Genomic DNA, 24,629 nt, shown 5'->3' on the forward strand with positions numbered 1-24,629 from the left:
AGAAAGGAGGGTCTCCTCTTCCTCACCCGTTGACAAGAGAACACATGATTCCTGATATCAAAGATGTGGTTACCCTCCTGAATAGGGTCAAAGGAAATCAACATGCCTTTCACTAGGAGAACTGGATGCATTTCTTTGTCCAAGCCATCCTAGGTGATAAAAACAAACGCATTGATTGTGTGGAAATCATAGCCGATAGATTGCACGAAGAGCTTTCCCAAGCTTCTGGAGTGTTTGTTTTCTATATGAGCTCATACTTGTCCTATGTACTGGTGTGTTGTAAAGAGTGGGTTGGACTTCCTCATACCAACTATGTAAATGATATACCTATCTATGAATATTTCCCCTATTTGGAAAGAGAAGAATCGGGATGATTTCAAGAGAGTGCAAGATTCTTTTCTTGCTAAGTTGGTCTTTGAGCTACAAGGGAAGGATCATAAAAGATTGATAGAAGAAGCAACACAATTAATATAGATCTATGGTAGTTTCTTCACCTAGTTCTCTAATTTCAAACACATTCGAGTCAGCAACTATGAAGGAAAACCATTTAAACTGCCCAGACATTGCTTAGACCGATATGTTCTAATGGAAGTCTGCAGACAGGTAGCAGAGGTTGACAGAAGTTGCAAGGTTCGAAGAGGTTCCGACTCTACCTTTCCTATAGAACTCAACCACTACAAATGCAAAACTATACAAGATGCCTTTGATCTCAAACATGAATTGGATTTGATGAACCTAGAGACCTATACTATTTGCCTTGATTTTGATGACAAAGATTTTGCTCGACCCCTGTTTAAGTTACGACCAAAGTTCTTACATATCCCTCATTTAGAAGACTTTTGGGCTGACTGTATTGATGATTATGATGTTAGGAAGAGATGGTGGTCTAGACTCACCTTGAAGCAGATAAAAGAATTTAAACTTCAAATGAATGTAAAAGGGGTAAGGGAAGACAAAGATGAAGAAGTGGTTGATCCTTTCTATATACCATAGATTGAAGCCTTCACTCTACCAGAAATAGATTGGGATTCTCTTGAGGAAGACGACTTATAGGCCAAGACTGACCCAGTCATTGTGAGAACTAAAAACTGGTTAAAAGAGAAAAAGGTAGTCAAAAATGAAAAATGCAGAGCGAGCCTCACAAGAAGCCATCATCAGGTCTAGCTCACTTCCACCTATTCATGATACTAATAAGAATGTCACCTTTTCCTCTGCAGGTATTCTAAACCTTGAAGTTGAAGTTGCACCCGAGGTTCAAAGTTCAGTTCAACATGCAAGATTGGCAAGATGGACTTGTTCTCACACCAAGAAGGAGAAAGCCCAAAAGGTTATTGTGAAAGATACCTATATAGACCCAATCGAGGTCAAAGTTGTGACAGAACCTTCTAAAGAAAGAATACGCGAAACCATGGATCAAAGTGATCAACTAGCGGCAGGTGATGTTAATGCCTTAGTGAAAGATCCCAAAAGGATCCTTTCACTGAACTTTTGTAAATTTTAATTAAAATAATAGATTTTCCTGTGCTTTCCTTGTGGTCTTAGAGAATTAGACAGAAGTTGCAGAAGGATTGCTTCTTTTTTTTTTTTGTATTTTCCAGATATAAGTAAAACAATAATTAACAACAACAAATAATAGAATATTCAGCCAACCATAATAGCTACAAATCATACCAAGCAAGATATGTAATCAGTATGCCAACAAAGGTGTTCACAAACAAGGAATGAAGACACCAGCTGGAAGAATCGACCAACCACGCACCAAAAGGGTAGAGATGGTTGACGTAATCCAACCAACAAATCACGTGCCAGCTGAAAGGCAATTGTAAGACTGCTATAGTCATGCCAAGGCAGCAAAAAGATCCCAACGTGTCAAACAAGACCATCGGCGTGCAATGGACAAGCACCCCCAAACGTTGAACTTAATAATATTTGTCAACTACTGAAACAATATTGTAGAATGCTGTTGAAACCATCTATTGGGGTTTGTGTCCCAATAGCCAAGCTCTAGGGTTTGCGTTCCTGTCCTTTAGAATCACTCAGAGCAAAATCACAGATACCAATAATGAAGATGTAAAAGATAATGAAAGAATGAGCTAACATCTTCTTTTATCTCCCTCTCAAAGCCAATCGAACCCTAAAGGGAAAATATGCCTTTCCCTTTATTATAAAATGGCATCTTCTCAATTAAATAGCCTTTATGTATAGGAAAAACACCCCTTTCCTCAAATAACATAACTCTAGGTCCCTAAAGGACTCTGGATGATGAAAATAAGTTATAATGATTCAAGACCTTTCCAACCTGCTATAACACATAGGCCTGCCTGACTAGATGAAGCCAAAATCTCCTTATTACTCTAATTAGCTATATAAATAGCTTTATTTTAATTTATTTAAACACAAACTTAAGAAATATTTGTTCATTCAATTGGAAAGCCAAACCAACCAAATAATTAGTGAATGGGTCTTGTCACCTGCCTGTGACTGATGCCAGGCAATGTGGGCCAACTGGCAGTCCCATCCCTAAAAACTATGGATGCTCCTAGAAACTAGGGAATATACCCAGTCACCCTGAAACTGAAACTGTATAGTGGTCCCAAAGAGCCTCAAATCTGATCACTACCACAACCTCCTAAATTTTAGGAAAATCCCTAAAATTAAGGAACTACTTCGACTGGCTCTCAAACTGACTGTAGAACCAATTCTGGTCACTGAGTATCCAGTATGAGTCTCTATCCACCACTGCTAGCCTACGAGACTCTAATAATAGGCCAACTCTCATGACTGCTAGTCAGATTAGGGAGGGGGCATGACAATCCTCCCCTCTTGAAGATGCTTGTCCACAAGCAACTACAACTCTGGACGTTGCAAAATGGACTCACCCTCCTAGGTGGTGTCCTCTATGGGTAGACCTCTCTAGCTCACCAAATACTCCAGAATCACCCGACTCCTCAATCGTCTCTCCCTAACCTCCAGAATCTCCTCAGGGACCAAAGTCAATTTGGCCTCTTCATCCAAAGGAGGTAAATCACGTGATGCTGTAATATGCTGCCCCAGTGCCTTCTTTAGGCATGACACGTTGAACACATTATGAACCCTACTATCTGGTGGTAACTTGACCTCATAGGCCACCTATCCAACTCGCCTGAGTACTCTATAAGGTCCATAAAAACAAGGCTTGAGCTTTTTAGCTCCTCCTTATTTAAGGGTGCTTTGTTTGTAAGGCTGTAGACGAAGGAAAATCATGTCACCCACCTCAAATGCTCTCTCCGTCCCGTGTCGATCAATGTACATCTTCTGCTGATTCTAAGCATGCTACAAGTTCTCCTTGAGAGATCTCATGTTATCTTGCTTCTCCTGCAACCAATCTTGTACCAAGGGAACTTTGTTGTCACTAAAAGCCAAATCAACAAAAGATAATGGCTTGTAGCCATAACGAGCTCTGAACGGAGTCATGTCGATAGACATGTGGTGCGTAGTATTATAACAATATTCGCCCAAATACAGCCAACGTACCCATGCCTTCTGCTACCTTGACACAATTGTGCAAGTACCCCTCCACCCACTTATTAACTACCTTAGTTTGTCCATCTATCTGAGGATGGTAGTTAGTGTGGGGGGTCAACTCTGTGCTTGCTAGCCTAAAAAGTTCCTGTAGGAAGGAACTCATGAACCTGTTGTCCTTGTTACTATGGTCTTGGGGAGACCATGGAGTCTAAATATCTCTCTGAAAAACAACTCGACTACCTGTGAAGCTGTTTAGTCCATTGCAATAGGAAATAAGTGGGCATACTTAGTCAATCTGTCCACCACAACATAAATGCAGTCCTTATCTTGAACTCGAAGAAGACTTGTAATGAATTCCATAGATATCCCTATCCACTTTTGCTCTGGTATAGGGAAAGGCTACAACAATCTAGCCTGAAAAGTATGCTCTGAATTGTTTTGTTGACAAGTCATGCATTCATGAACACGGTGTAAGACATCATCTTTGAGACACTTCCAGGAGAATTTCTCCCGTACTGCCCTATAGGTCTTACCATAACCCGGATGTCCTACTATAGGAGTGTGATGGTAAGCATGCAAAATGTGCTTCAATTGTGATTTAGGAACAAGGTAGACCCTGCCCTTATAGTACATGACATCATCCACTACACTATATCCGTCATCCTATGTCAGCCCTTCCATGATCTCACAAGCATGCTGATTTTTGGAATACTCAATTGGAATACTCAACTAAAAGTTGAGCCTTCCAATCTGCCAAAATCTCGCTCAATGAACATAGGGCAGCAGGTGATAGCTTCTTGGAAAGTGCATCAGCAACAATATTTTTCTTCCCCTTGATGAACTCTATGTCGATACACATCCGCAAAGTCCCATCCTCTTCTTATCAAGCACCGCAGAAGAAGCAAAAGCGCTAGAGCTAGGGCGAATGAATCCGATATCCAATAACTCATAGATGGTCCTCTCAATCTCATCCTTGTATCCTCTAGGATGATGATATGGGGTAGTAATCATTGGCTTAGCCCCATCCTCCATCTCTATCCCATGCTCAAAACCTCTATCAGGAGGTACACTAGGAGTTATGTCACCAAAGACACGACCATGCCGGTCAATCATTGACTGTATGTCTACATGAAAGGAGGCCCTACTAGCCTGAGGTGTAGGTATTTTGTACTTCACAAAACGTGTAGCCCAAAGTATGTTATCATGATGAATGATAATCTTGATCCTGTGGGAAATTACCTTCTTCAGACCATTGTTTGAAGCCGCCTTCAAGACAGTCTTCTTCCTTCTAGAAAAGAAACTCAAGCTGGATGGGTTAGTGGTGAATGATGTATTGCCCAATATCCTATAACCACTGCATGCCCAAAACTACATCATAATCCTCCAACGGTAGCACATAAAAGTCATCTGTCAAAGTATAGTCCCCCATTTGGACGCTAAGCTGAGGAATCTTCTGAATACAACTCAAAATGACACCATCTGCAACCTTCACTCCAAAACCAACGAACTCCTCGGATTGGAATCCATGCCTATCAACTAGCTTTTGGTCAATAAAGTTGTGCGTGGTACCTGTGTCTACTAAGCTCATAACTCCCTAGCCTCTCAATGTACCTTTCAAATGAAATGTATGAAATTTGGGATAATTGGAGAGAGTGGCCATAGTCACTTTAGCTGACACCAAAGGCTTCGTAGTGTCTAGCTCTAACTGTGGGTGTTCCTGCTCAACCTCCTTCGAACTATCTTGAGTATCAGTATCAGGTATCTCCTCATCAGTTATCTTAGATGTCACCTCTATCAAATGAACCTTGGCTTTACCAAGGCAAAAATGTCTAGGCCCCATGGCTCCTTACAGGAGAAGCATAGTTTCTTCCTCCTTAACTCATTCCTCGACTCCTGGTCCACCCTTGGTGATCTAGAAGGTGGTTCCCCTTTGTCCTGGGAAGTGTTGGCCTTCTAGGGAGGTTGAGAATCCTTGAAAGGTTTCTTATCTGTTTGATAAGTAGGAGGGGTGTCCAGTCTAAGTGTAAGATCAATGGCCTCTTTGAGGTGGTTGGCCTGAATGCTCGTACCAACCCCATCAGTTCATCCTGCAAACCCTCTATGAACAACATCACACAACAACTATGAGACATGTTCGAAACCATGACTGCAATACACTGGAACTCATTCACAAAAGACTCCACGTTCCCTGTCTGCCTAATATGTGCCAACTCCCGGTAGTAAAGCTCTATTTCTTTACAATCAAGCCTAGCAATGAGCTGCTCAATGAATTGAACATAGAAGTGAACCATGGTGTGATCCTAGATGACCAATCCAGGGTGCCACCAATCATAGGCAACCCCGTTTAAATGCAAAACAGCAAACTGTATAGCCTTTCTCTTAGGCATAGGTCTCAATGATAAATAGATATCCAGCTTGTGCACCCAAGCTCGTGCACTCGTATCACCCGTTCCATCATAGGTAGCCAGTGTGATCTTCCTAGTGACTCTATTGAGGTCATTGTTCTGCTGTGGTCTATAGCCCCTATCTCCTTTGAACCTGGTTTTATCCCTCCGCTATTCACAATACTGTGGAAAAGGAAAAACATCCCTAATCTCTGGGGTAGGGCTCTCACTCAACTGTAGCTGCCATGACTAATCCTGGAATCCAACCTCAAGTGGCTCCATTTGTGTCGGCTGCTCAACTTGCCCAAACTGAGGCAATAATGGTCTATTCAGAGTAGTAATACGTGGAAGTTCCTGCCTATGGGAATGAAGGGAGCTCCCTGTTGAGTCATGGGATCAATGACTGCATTGGCTTCCCGTAAGGGAAACTGACCTGTTCCTTCCTTGTCTTTCTTGTCTACCTCCACACCTATCCAATTCCATCTGCTCCAGGGTATCTTGTAATTTGTCCAATGTTTGGACTATCCTGGGTTGTGAAACAATCAGAGTTCTCACGAACTCTCTCTTCTTCGCCTTTGTAGGCTTGCTGTCACCAGCAACACCCTGTGCCTCACCCATAGTTGGTTTCTTTGCATCTCTAGCGGTCTCTGCTCACCACTAGTTTCTCCTACGCTCATAAAGCCTATGTATTTCTCCACCAGGATGCATAGAAGATATATAAAAATAGATGTCAAATGCTGAAATGAATTATCAAACCCTTTTTTGTAACTTGTGATAATTTCACGGAAACCCTATAGGTTGGCAAGATTTAGGCTCTGATACCACTGAAAGATCCCAAAAGGATCCTTTCATTGAAATTCTGTAGATTTTAATTAAAATAATAGATTTTCCTGTGCTTTTCTTGTGGTGTTAGAGAATTAGACAGAAGTTGTAGAAATATTGTTTCTTCTTTTTTGTATTTTCCAGATATAAGTAAAACAATAATTAACAACAACAAATAAGATAATATTTAGCCAACCATAATAGCTACAAATCGCACCAAGCAAGATATGTAATCAGTATGCCAGCAGAGGTGTTTACAAACAAGGAATGAAGACGCCAGCTGCAAGAATGGACCAGCCACACACGACAAGGGTAGAGATGGCTGACGTAATCCAACCAACAAATGACGTGCCAGTTGAAAGGCATCCGTATGGCTTCTATAGTCACGCCAAGGCAGCAAGAAGATCTCAATGTGCCAAACAAGACCCTCAACGTGCAATGCGCAAGCACCCCCAAACGTTGAACTTAACAATCTTTGTTAACTACTGAAACAATGTTGTAGAATGTTGCTGAAACCATCTATTGGGGTTTGCATCCCAATAGCTAGGCTCTAGGGTTTGTTGGTAGATATTGTGTAGCCGACGGGTAGATTAGCATTGTCATGTAGTCGATGGACCTTTTTGGGAAGGTTTAGCGGGAAGTATATATACTCTATCTGGGATCATTGTAAATCATCATGAGAAGGATAATGTAATGTCTTTGACATATGCGAATAATAAAAGGAGTACTGCTGTTCTGTTCTATTGTCTGTGTGCATTAATCTATTTACCCGTATGGTAAACACCAGAATTGCTCCTCAGAGCAAAATCGCAAATACAAAGGGAGCTGTGCCTCAAAACAGAGAGAGTTTAATCTAAGGAACTCAATTGTTGTGGAACTTTTTCTTGTTCATTACCTTTTATACTTCATTTTAAGAGGGAAAAATTGTTCACTAACATATAGCATCTCATACATTAGATAATTCTTTCCACAACGCCGTCTAAGTGTCATTATGTGAAGCCAAGGAATGTATGAAATTTTTATCCTATACATGCGTAGAGTAGTTGTCGCGAACATATTGAGCATAGAAAATAAACTAGCATGGTTCGACGGTTGGAGAAATGTTAGAGATATAAATCAAGACAAAGCCACAACTTCTAAAAAATATTGAATTAGCACTAGTTTGAAAGAATATAAAGATGTGTAATTAATAAAATGGAGTTATTTGTTAATATGCTTAAAAATCAAAGGTGTATTATTATTGAAGAGACATAACTTTATGATTTTGAAATATCACATTTTCTCATGCAAAATATATAAATGAAGAATATTTCATAAGCAACAAGAACAAGCAATACAATTCTTATAAAAAAATTCAGACCTTGTAAGGAAGACTACAAATGGGAAGGCATGGCTTTTAATATAGACAGATATATTATATTGTACTAATATATAAAGTTCCTTGTAGAGAAATAAATTTACAATTTTTTTTGTCCTTTGTAATCAATAAGGCGATTATTGGATTATGTCCAACAATGCTCATGTGTTAGATTTGTCATAGAATTCTTTGTTTGATAATTAGGGATAGTGTGAAATATGTGTGTTTCCTCATCTTTGTCTAATTGGGCTTCCTACTAAAGAATTTAGAATCATTTTGGACTAGCTTCGAAATGCATAGGTGATTTGTCTTCTGCATTTAAAACACAAATAATTGATGATATTTTAAAGTATATTGTCTCATAAAGTTGTACATAGTAATCTTCAATGTGGTAAACTCTATTTCTCGAATAAACAAGGCACTGGTCTTTGAAATCATTGAAATACAATTATTGGACTTATGGTTGAAGTCAATAGTTCTTTTTTGTATCTCCTTGCAAGCATCAACTCAATTATTGATAAATCTTATACAAATATTTAATCATTTCAAGCATTCAAGTTTGTTTTTACCATGTTTAAAGATTTTTCCAACTTAAAGAATTCACAAAGATTAAATTCGCTATAGAAAAGCCTTGAATCAAAGTCATAAGGTTTTAAGGAAGGTTTATCTACCTAGGTTTAGTGAAACCTGTTGATTCTTGGATCGCTGCAAATGTACTAACCACTACCATAATATTTGATATGTGTTTTCCAAATGACAGTGACCCTTTATTTAAATTGAGAATAAGTAAAGGGACATGTCTCATATAAACTTATTTCTCATATATGATGAACATGCATATATAAGTTATATCTCATATATAATTGTATATAGATTTATTTGATAGAAGCTACCAAACATCAACACTACCTCTTGGCTAGGGAAGATAAACACAAGATAGATATTACACCATTGGTAATAGTACAGATGACAAATTTTAAGGACATCTTTGATCAGAAGATATCCACCATTTTGACATCACATGTGATATCAAGAGTATTGGTCTTCCAAAATATCAGCACATGATATTCACCAAATACTGTAACATTTTGATTTCACATATGATATCATGAGTATTGATCTCCTGGAATATCAACACATGATATTCACCAAGTACTCAAATAAGGTTTGATATCACATCTGATATCATAAGTATTGGTCTCCCAGAACATCAATAATATTCACCAAATACTCTGAGTAATGGCCTTCTAGAATGTCGAGATGCAAGATGTTCACAAAGTACCGAGTATTGGCCCTCCAAAACATCAAGTCACATGATATTTACCAAGTACTTTGTGTAATGGCCCTCCAGAACATCAATTTTTATAACATTTGCTCGTTGCTAGAAACTGTGTAGCCGACTTGGTTGTCGTCAGTGATTTTGTACTTTGTAGCCGACGTCGTCGGTAAATAGTTTGTAGCGGACATATTATGTGGCCGACGGCCTCCTTCGGGAAGGTTCAGCGGATAGTATTTATATCAATTTGATTAGGTTTCCACAATCCATTAGACTTTCAAATTTTGCTTCTGGATTTGATTTGATAGTATTTATATCCCATCTGGGTACATTGTAAATCATCTTATCAAGCATAATGTAATGTTTTGGCATATGCGAATAAAGGAATACTGTTGCTGCTGTTCTTGTTCATTATCTGTGTGCACTACTTAATTAACCTATGTGGTAAACATTTGGCGCCGTTGCCCTCTGAACATGGAAGGTGGGAGGAATGATGATTAATGCCAAATTAGCTTAACAAGGATTGCAATAAGGTCAAGGAAAAGATGGAATCCGTACTGCGCAAGAGAATTTAATTCTGGCACAGCAAGCCGAACGCCAAAGGAGATTTCAGAAGATTGCCGATGGAAACCAGACTACGGAAGAATTATTGAAGGAAACTTGGCAGCGGGTGGAATTGGTGGAAGAAGCACGGGAGGAGTTTTTGAATTTGTGTTCGCTGAGGGAAGAGAATCCAGACGGGAGAGCATTGACTCGCACGGCTCGGAGTGTCGAGGGAGCATGAGCGTGGAGTGAACTCTTCGTTTGAGATACACTTCTGTGGGAGACAACTTCAGAAGATCCTTCTTCACCAAGGTTCGCAGCTGTTGAGACCGTGGAAGAACAGTCCACCGGTGTGGGAGAGCAGACCACCGGTGTGGGACTGTAGTCCGCCGGTGTGGGAGAACAGTCCGCCGGTGTGGGAGTGCGGACCGCCGGTGTGGGAGTGTAGTCTGCCGGTGTGGGAGAGCAGTTTGCTGGTGTGGGATTACAAATGGCCGGTGTGGGAGTGAACAGCGCCAGTGTTGCAGGACCAAGCAACGCCTATTTACAAAAACCAATTGTGATGGCAGGACCAAAAGAAAAATTGCTGAAGTTCGATGGCGATGCTACGGCTGATCCCATTCGACACTGTAAACCATGTGAGACAATTTGGAGAGCAAATGGCATAACTGATACAAACGAATGGGTTTGACAGTTTCCGGCCACTTTACGGGGTGTGGTAATTGACTGGTTTGCCGATGCAGATCCCCAGAACCTAACCACCTGGGATGACCTTAAGGAGTTTATGGCGGAATTTCAACTACTCCGTGACAACAACGAAATTGTAGCAGAAATATACAATACAAGACAAGGAAAAAATGAAATAGTCCGAGTCTATGCCAGGAAGTTGAAGGACTTGATCAACAAAATGGAGAATAAGCCAGTTGATGGATTACAAAAAGGTGGTTCATTGAAGGTCTACGCTCGAAGTTACGGAAGAAAATAAAAATTGTGCCGCCGTCGTCATACACGGAAGCTTATAACAGAGCATTGAACGTTGAAAGTGAGCAGAAGACAAACAAGAAGAAGACGACTAGCTCATCTGATTCTGATGATGACGAGCCTTCTGAAGAAGATAGCAGTGACGATGAAGGCAGTAGCGAGAAGGTCCGCGCCCTATAGAAGGACATGATCCACATGATGGAGTTTAAAAATATGCAGAAAGAGACAAAGAGCAGTGAGCTGTGGTGCACAGAGTGTAAAACCGACGGTCATACTAAAGGATCTTGTCCAAAGAACCAATTCTGCGACATTTGTCAAATCATGGGCCATTCAACAAAGGAATGCCCCTTTAATATGAAAACCAGAGGATCTCCGCAAGTGCTTCTTACACAGGCAGCTTCCACGTCCAAAGGGAACGAAAATGCAAACATTGATGGTGCCACTTCGGGTGGGTAAAGGAATAATAGCAGAGGGCAAAACAATAACAATGCGAACAATAACAATAACAATAACAATGGTAGCTGAAGTCGAATCCAATATGATGCGAACGGACGACCGATTGTACAATGTTGAGCATGTAATTTGTGGGGGCACTTTGCCCGGGAGTGTCCAATGGTGAATACACTCAAACTATTATGCAGATGGTGCGGACCTGGCGATCATGAAGATGCCAAGTGCCCAAAATTTGGAGTCAACTTGATCACTGTCGGGACAGTTGAAGAAGAGGTGTTGGTGATTACACGGAGGCAAGTAAAAGAGTACTCGGACCTGGCGGAAAAAAAGAGGAAATTGGGGGAAGCGCGGGCGGAAATTGAAAAGGCATCCCAGGCGAAGACATCGCAGTTGAAAGACATCACCGACACGTCGACAAGGAACTCCGCGGAACAAAACATTGTACGACAGATCTTACAAACAGAGGCATCGGTCAAGATAAGTGACCTTCTTACAATGCCCTAGTTAAGGACGGCCATTCTGAATCATACACCGTTTTCGAAAGAAACGAAGGACACAGGAAGGGACAGTAGTGAAGTGATGACAACAGACCCAATGCTTTTGGCACTCACAACGGGAAGGCATCCGACGGTTGTCGAGATGGGGATTTTGGGAAATGTTCTGACTAGGGTAACGTGACTCGCGGTGAGTCATGCGAGTCAGCGAGCCGCGCTGACCTCGCCGAGTCACAATGACTCGTGACCCGCGAGCGACGAGTCACGAGGAGTGACTCGCGTGACCCGGCCTCCTTGACTCGGCCACGACAGGCTTGAAATCGGGCCTTTAAAATACATTTTTTTTTACATTTCAGAGACAAAGGGTATCAGGAAAGGAAGAGGAATTGCTGTAGTCGATTCACAAAGCAAGTCTACAGGAAAGAGGAAGTGGAAGAGCAAAAAAAAAAAAAAAAAAAACGACGACAAATTGAATCAGTCATGGGAGTTTGACTAGTTGAGAAGAATTGGAGCTGCTGAAGGCATGGAGTGTCTGTGTACTAGAGACGCTGAGAGTAGGTGTTGCCCGTGAGGCTGTCTTGGTGGATGCGTAGAGAGCTCAGGAGGAGCTGATCATCCAGTTGGAGGCAGTGCAACGACACTTGGCTCAGGGTACCGAAGAGTTGGAAACAGAGAAAGCAGCATGGGTGGCTATCAAGGTCAGCTAAGGAGATAATATTGTGTTAGCAGAGGCTATAGATGCAACGTGGTTTGGAGACCAGTTTGGTGCAGGCATGGGATGAATGTGAAAGTGATGCGACAGAAACAGATCTATCTTGTTGTAGTTAGTCAATTAATATATTTTGTTGTTAATTTGTCTCAGATATTGTGTAATTGTCGTCTGGAGATGACCTGTCTTTTGTGGGGGGATGATGTTGTCGGTAAAATGTATAGTGTAGCCGACGGGTAGATTAGTATCCGAACGGGCATGTGACGCTTGAGTCACCCCTTCGGAAAGGTATATGTACATGTCTGAGATGGACTTTGGAATCATTAGTTAGAATCGATAGATCATTGTAGTCATTGGAATCGGATTGTAATCTGCAAGTGCATACATGAATAAAGTACCTGTTCTGAATTGAATCGTGTTATACATGTGTTAACTTCTTACCCTATGCGGTAAACAACTCATATAACCCTAAAAGGGCTCCCATAACAGTCTATAGTGATGTGTTGGATTTCATAATGCATAAATGATAATACATATACATTTTGATGGTTTGCATGGATTTATCTTAGTTTGACTTTAATTACTAGTAATACAGTATTTACTTTTAGCAATTTACCTTTGTAAGTTTGTAACTTTGTAGTATTGTACATATGTAATCGATGTTTGACTTTTAAGTTTTAAGTTTTTAACTTTAAGTATGTGGCATGTGCGTTATGATCAAATTATCTTTTATTTAATGATGTTATTGTCTCTTTACGCTTTATTCAATAATGGGTGCATGGAATGTTCTTTAAATCCTAAAAAATCTCAAAATTTTGAGATTTTTTCACTTTGCCGAGTCACCGCCGAGTCACTGCCGAGCCGGGTCACGAGTCAAGTTACCCTTGCCGAGTCCGAGTCTCGTTACACTGGTTCTGAAAAACACAATTGTTGATGGAGGGTCCGGTGTGAATGTGTTACCAGAGGATACCTGGAAGAAGTTGGGAAAGTCGATGTTGTGGCCACTTACATTCTAGTTGCTCACGGCAGACCAGCATGGGATCAAGCTGTTGAGAACCTTAAGGGCGCAACCGGTAACTATTGTAACACAGCCATTTTTATTGGACTTTGTGGTCATTCCATTGAGAAGAAAAGGATATGATGCTATTCTGGGACAGAATTGGTTGGTGCAAGAAAAAGTAAAACATGATTGGAAACAAAATACCCTATCAATGGAGCGGGGAGGCAAACGATTCATAATTGACTTGCACACACAAATGGTAGGTGAGGAGGTAGCATCGTCAGATTCAAAAGGTGAAGGCGAAAGTGACGACGAAGGAAAGAGGAGAATAGAATTGGACGAAGGAGTATTGACACTAGAAGGAGGATTGAATGGCGACAACCTAGACTCGGTGAATGGCCTTCTCCACTGGCAGATAGAAGACTACGAATTGTTTCTGAGTTGTAATATGTTAAGGGTCGATGAAGGTGAGAAAATAGAGGAAAATGAATGTCCAGAAGAATATAGAGAAGTGGAAGAAGGAAAGGCGGTTATGGTTGAAGTTGAGGAGAAGAACATACAGTCCAAACCCAAAAAAAAGAAAGATCCCACCATCCAGTACACGGTGAACGAACCGCATAGAAAGAAAAGAATGCATCGCACCATTAAATTAGTTGAAGGATATCGACAGTAAGGAAATAATCTAGATGCGCGACAAATGCAGGCACAGTGGGTGACGGAGGTGACACAGAACAAACGTAAGGCATGGCATGACAAGCATCTCAAACTCAACAGGTTTTAGCCAGGGCAGTTGGTACTCAAGTATGACGGTCGAAATGAAATCAAACCAGGAAAGTTTAAGGTCACATGGATTGGACCATACCGGATCCGGGATGTCGGCGACAATGGAACAATAAAATTGTGGACCTTGGACGGGCAAGAAGTGCCTCAAGCAGTCAACGGATCGAAATTGAGGATATACTATACAAGGAAGAGCTTGTCGTCGTTGCAGAATGACCAAGCCCGACAGTCTCCCTTGTCATCACAGGTTGGCGAGGTCGGGAGTGAAAATTGAGCAGTTGTATTTTTTTTAATTTGAAAAAATAAAAAAAAAAATAAATTTGAAGGGCCATGGGCAGCCTCTCTTGCGGATCTATGTTCCATGGGCAGACGGTTTCGCAGACACATGTTACGCAGGAAGTTGTCCATGGGAGGTCTCCTGCGTGTTCTTCCACGATGTAATTTTTCTCTTCCCGCAGAGGTTTTTTTCAACTGCGGACTTTGTCTTTCCGCACTGTTCTCTCTGTGGACTCCTTGTCTTTTCCGTCTTCTCTTTCCGCGCACTCTTCTGCGTTTCCACAGAGTCTTTCCACACTTCTGCGGACCCTTTTTCCTCTACGGAGACTATTTTCTACTTGGCTAGGCCGTGGATTGTTTTGTTCGCCAGAGTTAACAAATTCACATTTCCTTTTCCGCGTGTGGAGACCATTTCCGGCTATTGAGCTTGTGATTTGTAGGGAAGTTTGAGTCACCTTGATTTGTGCTTCAAACCCGTGGCCTATAGTTGGTGGAATGTTGAAGAACTGGGACAAGATTTAGGGAGCCAGTCATGAGAGCAGTCCATGAATTTGCCGGGTTAACTTGGAAGCTGCATCACATATTGAAGATGTGGGATTTGCACTTGTCGCGCCCATGTGAGTTGGCATAATTGAAAAGTAGATTTGGAGAAGTTTTTGATTTGTGACCCAACTGGTTGTAGGCGTGAGATTGGGAAGGGGTATGAGAAGCTTCTATTTTTTGGCTGGGATTTGGACCTGGCACGTCTATGAAGTCATGGGATTGGATTTGTAGCTGGGAGCTGTGTGGATTTTTGCTTTTGGGAGAGGATTTTCCGCTTTGGATCGATTGGAGGCAGGTAGGCATCTGGAGATCTCATGCGGGTTGGTTTTTCCGCGTGTAGGGCTCCCTCGGATATTTTTCTCTCTGCGGGTAGGGTTTTTGCAAGATCTTTTGAGGATTTTTTTTCCCAAGGATACTTGTGGTGGCAGAAGAAGGTTTTCATTTATTCTCATGAGAGATGGATTCATGTTGAATCACTACTCATGAAATATGGGTCAATGAGTTTGACTCAAAAATCACATAGTTAAATCCTAATAACAATATCACAATTTGACTTGCTGTGGAAATTATCTCCTACTTATCAATTGATGAGCTTAAGGGGCTTTCTAATGAATGGTTCATAAGGCACAACACTTGGTGAAGGTTTTGCAAATGGGGTTGCAAGCTTTGGGTTTAACCATGGAGGAAACTTTGTAGTTAAGTGCGCTCAGGCTAGAGTAGTATTGGGATGGGTGATCTCTCGGGAAGTCCTGGTGCTTCACCCCTGTGAGCATCACCTAGATCCAATGAGTTCTAAGTGTTCCATTTATTCTCATGAAAGATGGATTCATGTTGAATCACTACTCATGAAATATAGGTCAATGAGTTTGACTTAAAAATCACACAGTTAAATCTTGATAACAATATCACAAGTATTATCAAAGCTAATATTTGAGGAACATAGTGTCTTTGTACTCAGGTGAAACATTGTAGATGACATCATAATATCGCGTGAAGTGGTGCACTCAATTTGGAAATCAAATCTCAAAGGTATGATCATTAAAATAGACATCAATAAAGCATATGATAAAGATAAAATGGCGTTTTCTTATTCAAATCAAGCAAAAATTTGGTTTTAGTCTTAAAAAAAAAGAGCGTTTATGATTGCATCTCAACGCTTAGATACTCAATTATTATAAATGGATCCCCTCATGGTTTCTTCAAAGGAGCCAAAGGATTGACATAAGGGGATCTTCTATCCCCGTTTGTATTTGTTATCATGGCTGCAGCAGCAAGTAGAGAAATAAATAGACAAAAAGTGCACGACTCGTGGAAAGGAATCAAAATTCTACAAGAACTTATCCCCTTTTCACATGAAATGTTTTCTGATGATACCTTGTTACACAGATAATCCATCATTGCAGAAGGGGAAAGCATACACCAACTAAAAGATTACTTAGAGATGTTGGGTCAAACAATAAATGGGAATAAGTCGAGCAGATTCTTCTTCCATACACCAAAAGGAATACAGCGTAGAATAAAACACCAAAAGGAATACAACGTAGAATAAAACTAATGCTGGGATTGAACTGAGGAAAATTACCTTCAAAATATTTAGGTATACCACTGTTCAGTGGAGCAACTAAAGGAGATTTGTGGAATGCAACATTAGAAAAAATCATCAAAAAATAGGAAATGGTGTCCATTGCAGGATGTATCACATTGCCAAAATCTATGATAGAAGTAGTTCCTGTCTATACCTTATCATGCTTAGAACTACCAAAAAGAACACATTAAATGTTAATCACAACTCAAAGAAATTTTTATGGCAAGGTTCCAACAGACATAAGAAAATACTGTTAATTGCAAAGGATAAAATAATATGAAAAACACAAGGAGCCAATGTTAAAGATGTCCAATTACAAAACCTTACTCTTGGGGCAAATTTATCCTAGCACATATACAAAAAAATAGAAGCTTTATGGAGTAAACTCCTGCAATTTAAATAATTGGACACCAATGAAGCAGAAATAATACTAACCATTGCCAATCTCCATCGTGGTTCAACAATATGGAATTTTATTGTCAAATCTGTTAGCTAAATATTTTGCAAGAGACTTGACAACCACTTGCAAAACAGTAATTTCAGATGCACGTGTGATGAAATCACTCATTTAAGACGTGTCCAGATCTAGTATCATACATTTTCATGTTTGATTTTTTTCTCCTATTTTACAAGATTTAATTTAATGTCATCTGCATGAGTTAAAATACATGCAATAAAATATTTCAGCTTTACCTTGAAGGCTTGAACAACTCTTTCAAGAAACTGTTTTTTAAGAGAATGACCACTAATTGCAGGTGATCTATATTGTACTCTTGAACTCATCATTCCCTTGAAACAGAATTTGTTCTTTTAAGAATGAGATCTGGTTTTCAGTCTCTTGGAAATGTAATTGGCTGCTATTTATGTATGGCCATAAATGTGATATGCTATGAGATTGATGTTTTAATAAGAAAGTTCCAGCTGTGTCATACTGCTGTCATGCTTTCTATGTATTCCTTTTGCAGATTAATAGTGAAAAGCACATAACAATTTTATGCAGATTCACTTTGACTTGAATTTGTGATAATATTTTTTCTTGATACCCTTCTATTGTCCACGCAGTTCCATGGTTCCTGGTTCAAGAAATCCATTGTGGGGAGAGGAATTTGATTTTTATGTTGAAGAGCTTCCTGCACAGGTACATTTGGTGTTTTTATTGACATGTAAAATGGAATGAATATATAGTTTAATATTATTGGTACATTTTTAATAAAAAATCTATCAAAATTTGCATTCTTTCATGGCATCTTGGTTAATAAGACAACAATGTCTAGATATTGGCTTGTCCATTCATGTGGTGAGTCATTTCAGCGTGAACCTGCCAAAAACAATGAAATGTTTTGTTCCATTTTCTTCTTAAATTTGTTATGAGAACTAAACCGGTATTGCTAAATTTTTGTTTGAACCAATTCTACTTGGCCTTTATCGTATATTGGGTGACTGGTTGAAGGTTGAAACACTTTTTTCTTGGTGGTCCATAAGATTAATAACAATAGTTTCTCGTTTTAGAGCATAGCAAATTTGTATTGAGGTTGGTATGAGTGCATATCTACTTGAATATTAGTTGTTGCTTTTATCTAAGAAATTTTCTTTATGTTCAACTAAAACTAATCAAATGTCTTGATCAGAGTGCATTGCATTGCATTGATACTATTTTACTAGGTTTTGGTTTTAAGTCTAAGCTCTTTGCTTGATTTTCATAGGGTACCTCTTGGGCACCTTGGGTTCTTGGGAGAAACCTCAGGCGAAGCTACAGGAATCCAAGGGCTGCTCCCCAAAAAACATTATTTTATAAACAAAAAGGTGTTGTATGTATGTATCTATGCATGTATGCATACAAAAATATGTACTTACATTCACGTATACATAAATACATGCATATGTGTACACATGTGTAAATTCATGCATGCATGTTACAATAGGAAATATTTTGGCCCTATCATAATACTTGCTACCTATGATAACTATGTCCCATACATGACTCCATACTTTATAAGTTTCTATACACAAGTAAATAAGATTTAGAAATTTTGTTGGGAAATATTTTGTCATTTGACTTACAAAGGTCTTGTTTGAGGTAAAACATTGAATTGACTTAATTTAGATCTTATCCCCTATAGGAGACATTTTGGGGATTTAGGGATGGGTAGGAAACATCCCCATACCATTCTCAAATCTAGTAAATTATAAAGGAAATGTTCTAGGTACTTGTATATTTTTAGGAAATCCTTAAGAACTTTAGGGTATGGCTAAGGACAGTCAGGGGAGGTTTGATTCTTTGACTATCCCAGAAATGGCTAGCTTGTAATAACCCTTAGCTAGTTTTAACTTTAACAACACCAATTCTCTTTAGTAATCAATAATTAGGCATTTTGTCAAACACTTGACAATCATGTGCCGATACTTTCTCATGCTATAGAATATATATGTTTGCTCTTATCTGAATTAGTCAACCACATGCATTTCCAGACATCCATCATTAACATTCCATTTGCTTTGCACAAATAAAATCTACTAACTTGAAACTATATATTAGTTTAATGCTGAAACAACAAGCTGCGATTTCTTTACCATTCACTATTGGCTCAAAGGGTTTTACAGAACCTGGAGATATTTGCACAGATTGCAATCTTCTCGAAGTGTTATACTGGCTGGCAAATGGTCAGCGTAGCCCGGCAAAAACGCAGTTCTCTAAACACACCTTGCAAGCTTCCCAATTCTGATTGCAACCTCAAATGATGACCACATGAGCTGTAGCAGGTGATGTGGCCTCCAAATTGCAAATCACTGGCCACAAATAAGGTAACACAGGCCTTAAATTTGGAACACAGGCCCTTGAATGTAGAATGCAGACCCATTAAAAGAAACTGCAGACCTCCTTTGGTTGTTTGGAGCCCTCAATTTGACCAAAATGCTGTCTTAGTATGGACGACAGCCTTACTAATGTCCACAAATTTATTCAGACCAGAATCACAAACACTTAATTAGTTTGCTAGCAGCAAATACTTTTCCCAAACCAATCAATCTCTTCAGCATGAACCAGCTTCTCCTTTATAGTAGAAATAGAGGAGAAGCAAATGCAAATTGTTATACCTCAACAACAATTTTCACACAATTCCTAGGACAGTCTTCAGACTAATTCACAATACTTCAGCTGTGAATCTCTATGCACTTCTCAGAACCAAAACCCTCATACCTTAGCAAGGGAATTGAAAAAAGTCAGAAAACTCAACAACGCTCATGAGCAATCAAAAACCAAATAGACAATCAGATGATCAATTCTCATAATGGGAGCCATATTATAATCTCCATTGTGCAACTTAGCTTCAACTACACACCTTTCGCTTAAAATCCTTTTTGCTTTATATTTAAGCACATAATATAATTTATTAAATTTCCTTTTGGCTTTCAAATACAACCTTTTTAGCCATCTCATGATATTATGACATGCAAGGACATTGTTTCTTGTGCCCAAGATTTAAAACTTTTCATCCCGACTCCAATGAGCTATGACACTAAGGCGGCCAACATACAATACCAGCGTAAATAACAACCTCAACATATTTAAATTGAATTAGAATAATAATAATTGAACCATCTTGCAAAAATGATTGAAGAAGCATTAGAATCAAAATTTGACAATGCGGGAGTGATCTTGATGAAGAAAAATGATGAATGAACCTGACAGGGTGACTTACTAAAAATAGTTGCTCCCTCCAAGATTCTTGGAGCCCAAACCAGAATCCAGAAATAAAAACAGAGAGCGTCACTCAATTGAGCTCATTGGATCCAAGTGTTGACTTACCATAAATAGTAAGTCCCTCAAAACAGAGCCAAGACTCACCATAGGCCACTGGAAAGCCTAATAACTCCACAATTGAGACCCTCAAATCCACTATTAGCTCAAGAGGGTTGCTATGATGAAATGAGGAAATGACATTACATAGTGTCCCCTATGGCCTAAAGATGTTTTTAGTTACCTTTTTGACTCCATACAACTGGGATGAACCTCAACCACTAACCTTTAGCATTAAAATGTAAATACATAGCTAATTTTTCATGTGACAGTTTTGAGGGATGTTGCAAGAGGGAGGAGAAAAGCTCAAGAGATAAATTTAGGATGCCGATTTTGTAGTTCTTAGTTTGTTGATGCTCTCATAGGTTTGTATGGTCCTGCTAGAATATGGAATTTGTATGAGTGCCTTCCTAAAATAATGTTGGTATAAGAGAGTTAAGCTCATGAGAGCGCTATTGCTTTCCTATATGCTACATTTAGGTACTCACTTCTTGTGTTAGAGGGATACTTTTTGGTTTAACTTAGCTTTGTGAGTTTTCCACAGAAGTGATAATATGGGCATAAATGATCATAAATGTACATGCATAGCTTTTTATTTAATATTAACAGATTGTAGGCTAGTTTAAGAGAGAAAACTAAAAAATATACATCAAAATATAACTTTAAAATGTTAGTATCATCAATCTGTGTCATATTTTTGAAACTCGAGGAGACTTATCGAACCATGAGCCCAGTGACCCTTAGTAAGTCTAGGGGGACCTATACTTGGACTCAAGTCCCAGTGCTCAACATGGCCAAACTGATTTTTTTTTTTGTTTTAGTCACAAAATTTGAATTATTCTTTGGTGTATGATCCTAGAATATACATGAAATATAAATTTTAACTCACTATCTTTGTCTTCTGTTAAGTTTTTAGCCCAGAAATCAATGGTGATAAACAACAATAAGACGAACCCAAAACTAAATCAATAAACACCAGAAATATCCTAGGAAAACCCTTTGAGAATGAAGGGAAAAAACTCAGCCACACAACAAAAATATATTTTTATTGATAATGAAATGTTCAAGTGTACAATATCCTTTGCTTGATGCAAATATATAACAATAGGAGAGACTCTTCACATTATAACCGAAGGTATCTTGAGATTCCCATAACTCCTATAATTAATAATAACTCTTCAAATATTCATGCCTTAATGCATGTGAATGACACATGTTATTTATATTTAATATTACAAATTAAACTTAAGTGACCTTTTTAGCTGAAGATGACAATAACTGTAATAACGTCCATATTTCCATAGACAAAGATTTCTATTGCAGCTATCATCTTCAACACTCCTTAGCCAGAGAGAGATCTTTAGCTGAACAATTGTACAAAATTGCAATCAAAATGTCAATAATAAAATCTCATCCCATATATCCTATAAGATTCTTTAAAAAAACTGTGACAATTACTCATATTCATGGAATCACTCAACATGAAAACCTGTAACAAATATCCATATTCATGGAATCACTCAACATGAAAACCTATAACGAATAGTCATATTCATGGAATCACTCAACATGAAAATCTTTAGCAAATACTCATTCATGGAATCGCTCAACATGAAAAGATTTGCAAGACTCACAGCTAAGCCTTTATTCACAGACTCTCAATGTGAACTGTCATGGAATCTCTCAACATGACATCCAACTCCCATCACGGAATCTCTCAACATGATGACATCATGGACTCTCTCAACATGATGTTCACTATCACATAGTGAAAGAGTTATCATAGCTGATCTTACAATCTTTATTTATTCACACAAAAATAGAAATAAGAAAAATAAAAAGAAAGACTTAGTTCCATTTAAGTCTCAAATTTTACAAAAACACAAGCATCATGATCATAAATGAGAATGAAGAGGATTCCATTAGTACTCCCTCTTAATTATGAAGCCTCCCTCTATAGCTCAGCATCTCCCTCTGAAGCTATAACATTTCCCTCTGAATGCAATGAAGCCTCATCTTATTTCTTCATCCTAGAATAAAAAATCTCACAAAATCAAATTGAGATCCATGCTCTACACTATTTCCAATGATGTAAGAAAAATAAAAAAATACATGCACTGGACTCATTCAATTTTGTCTCTTTACCATAATGTTGCAGCTTCCTTTCCTTTCTTTACAGATGTGGTAAGAAAACATTTCCAGAGCAATATTGACGATAAAACTTTATGAATCTCATACAGTATGACTGACCTTTTATTTTAAGAATGATATTCCACAGTCTCAACTAAATATCATATATATTCTAGAGTTAGAATAATAACTTAGATTCATGATCAATCTCAAAATAAAATGCTTATCTCGATTGTGATATGAACTCATCAAGAAATGATTCATTTATTTAGTATCTACTACAGCTGGTATTGAAAGTTCTCAGGTATTCTTTGTAGCTGGTAATTGTCTTGGAAATTATCATTTTCCTCATAGCTAACTCCATACTGCAATTTAAAAATGATATCGTATCTTCAAACAGCCGTCAATATCCATTTGAAGTTCAATTGCAACTGTCACCGTGATGGAGGAGAGCCTATTTCTCAAATTTGAATCAATACGTCAGTTTAGAAGCAACAATCTTGCACTTTACCTTTCCCATATACCACAATTTTTGCAACATAGTGCCCCTGCAATGTACAATGCTTTTGACCCTCCTTCCATTTTTTCTAATAACCTAATTGATTAGAGTCGAACTGTTGAACTCCTGAAATCAATGTGTATAGTTCTTTCTCTGGGGCCATAATTGCTGCCGTTCGTACTATCATCTGCAAGTCGGAAATCACCATCTGAATCATAATGGCAATCTAAAAGCTGCTCCTAATTTATCCCACAAAGCACTAATATCCACTAAATCGCTCCACATTGTTAGAAGACTTGTTCTCTCTAGAGATGTTTCACGACGTCGATGTTGGGAAAACTTACTTAGTCAAACGGAATTGAATAAATTGCTTATAGCTCAGCTGATGAGGAATTTTTCTTGACGGTTCTGGGGCCTTGAGATTTTCTAAAGCAGAAGACTTTAAGACACAAGGCAACGCATGTGAGGGGCTCGTGGTGGACAAGTTGGGCATAATAACAATTTAATTTCAATATGCACTAAATGGTTGCTAGATAATTTTAATGAGCAACAGTTACAAGATATACAAAACAAGACTGGACACCTCCAAGAACGACACTATCAACAAGGATAGAAGGAATAAAAACTCCATCGTGCATGCAGAAACATGACATCCAATAAAGCACTCGATTATAAGGACACGCCAAATTCCATCTTTAATGTTAAGACAAAGGAAAACAAAAGTGATTGCCACAACAACACTCTTCCATCGTGGATGACAAAACATATCTCTAAAGCCAAGATTAGAAATGCTTAGAGTGCTAAATCAAAAGATATGACAACAATATTGCTTGCCAAGAAGAAATATTAAACGCGTTATAAATAAAATATGACACTATGAGACTATCAACTACAAAATTTCACGACATGCAAGATCTTCTCATACGGAGATCAATATAATACTCATGATGCAAACAAAAAACAAAAAATAAAATGCAACCTCATAAAAAAATCGAAGACTCCATTAACTGATGTAAGACAGGAAGATGATGCTTGATTTCACTACGGAATGGGTATGCATGTGCTTCCTTGCATTTTCTCCTATATACTAGAACCAAATGCCATCTAGAAATATTTCGGAGGTCCTTGACTTCCCATATGACTTGTGGTTTGATAGAGGAGATGACAATAAAGCTGACGCTAGAGATTAAAATAAAATAAAATAAAATAGTACCAAAATGGCAACACCTACATTATCATATGATCTAGAAACCGACCAAGAAATATTACTAAAAAATAATAACAAGCGAGGCTACTGCAACAAGTTCAAAACCAGAATCTCAAGGCTTCATAAAACAATGGTACAATGAACTGACAACTCCTCTATTGAATAGATCATTCTTTTCAACTGTAAATAATCTAAAAACACAAATTAGAAGAAAGAAAAGAAAAATTTCTTTAATGTTGTTATCAAAACTAGGCTCTGATACCATGTTAAGTTTTTAGCCCAGAAATCAA

At 38.7% G+C, this 24,629-nt stretch overlaps 1 protein-coding gene across 7 annotated transcripts in view; it reads left to right on the forward strand.

Moving 5' to 3' along the window:
* Window positions 1–24,629, forward strand: part of LOC149565466 (BAG-associated GRAM protein 1-like) — a 290,284-nt gene that overhangs the window by 41,011 nt on the left and 224,644 nt on the right. For all 7 annotated transcript variants that reach the window (XM_089819001.1, XM_089818998.1, XM_089819002.1 and 4 more), the window contains exon 4: window positions 17,770–17,845. In XM_089819001.1, coding sequence (XP_089675127.1) covers window positions 17,770–17,845 — 76 coding nt within the window. The remainder of the gene's footprint in view (window positions 1–17,769; window positions 17,846–24,629) is intronic.

This window comes from Cupressus sempervirens, chromosome 3 (assembly GCF_028749045.1).
Source record: "Cupressus sempervirens isolate cs-2001-9-10 chromosome 3, ASM2874904v1, whole genome shotgun sequence".
Classification (NCBI taxonomy): domain Eukaryota; kingdom Viridiplantae; phylum Streptophyta; class Pinopsida; order Cupressales; family Cupressaceae; genus Cupressus; species Cupressus sempervirens.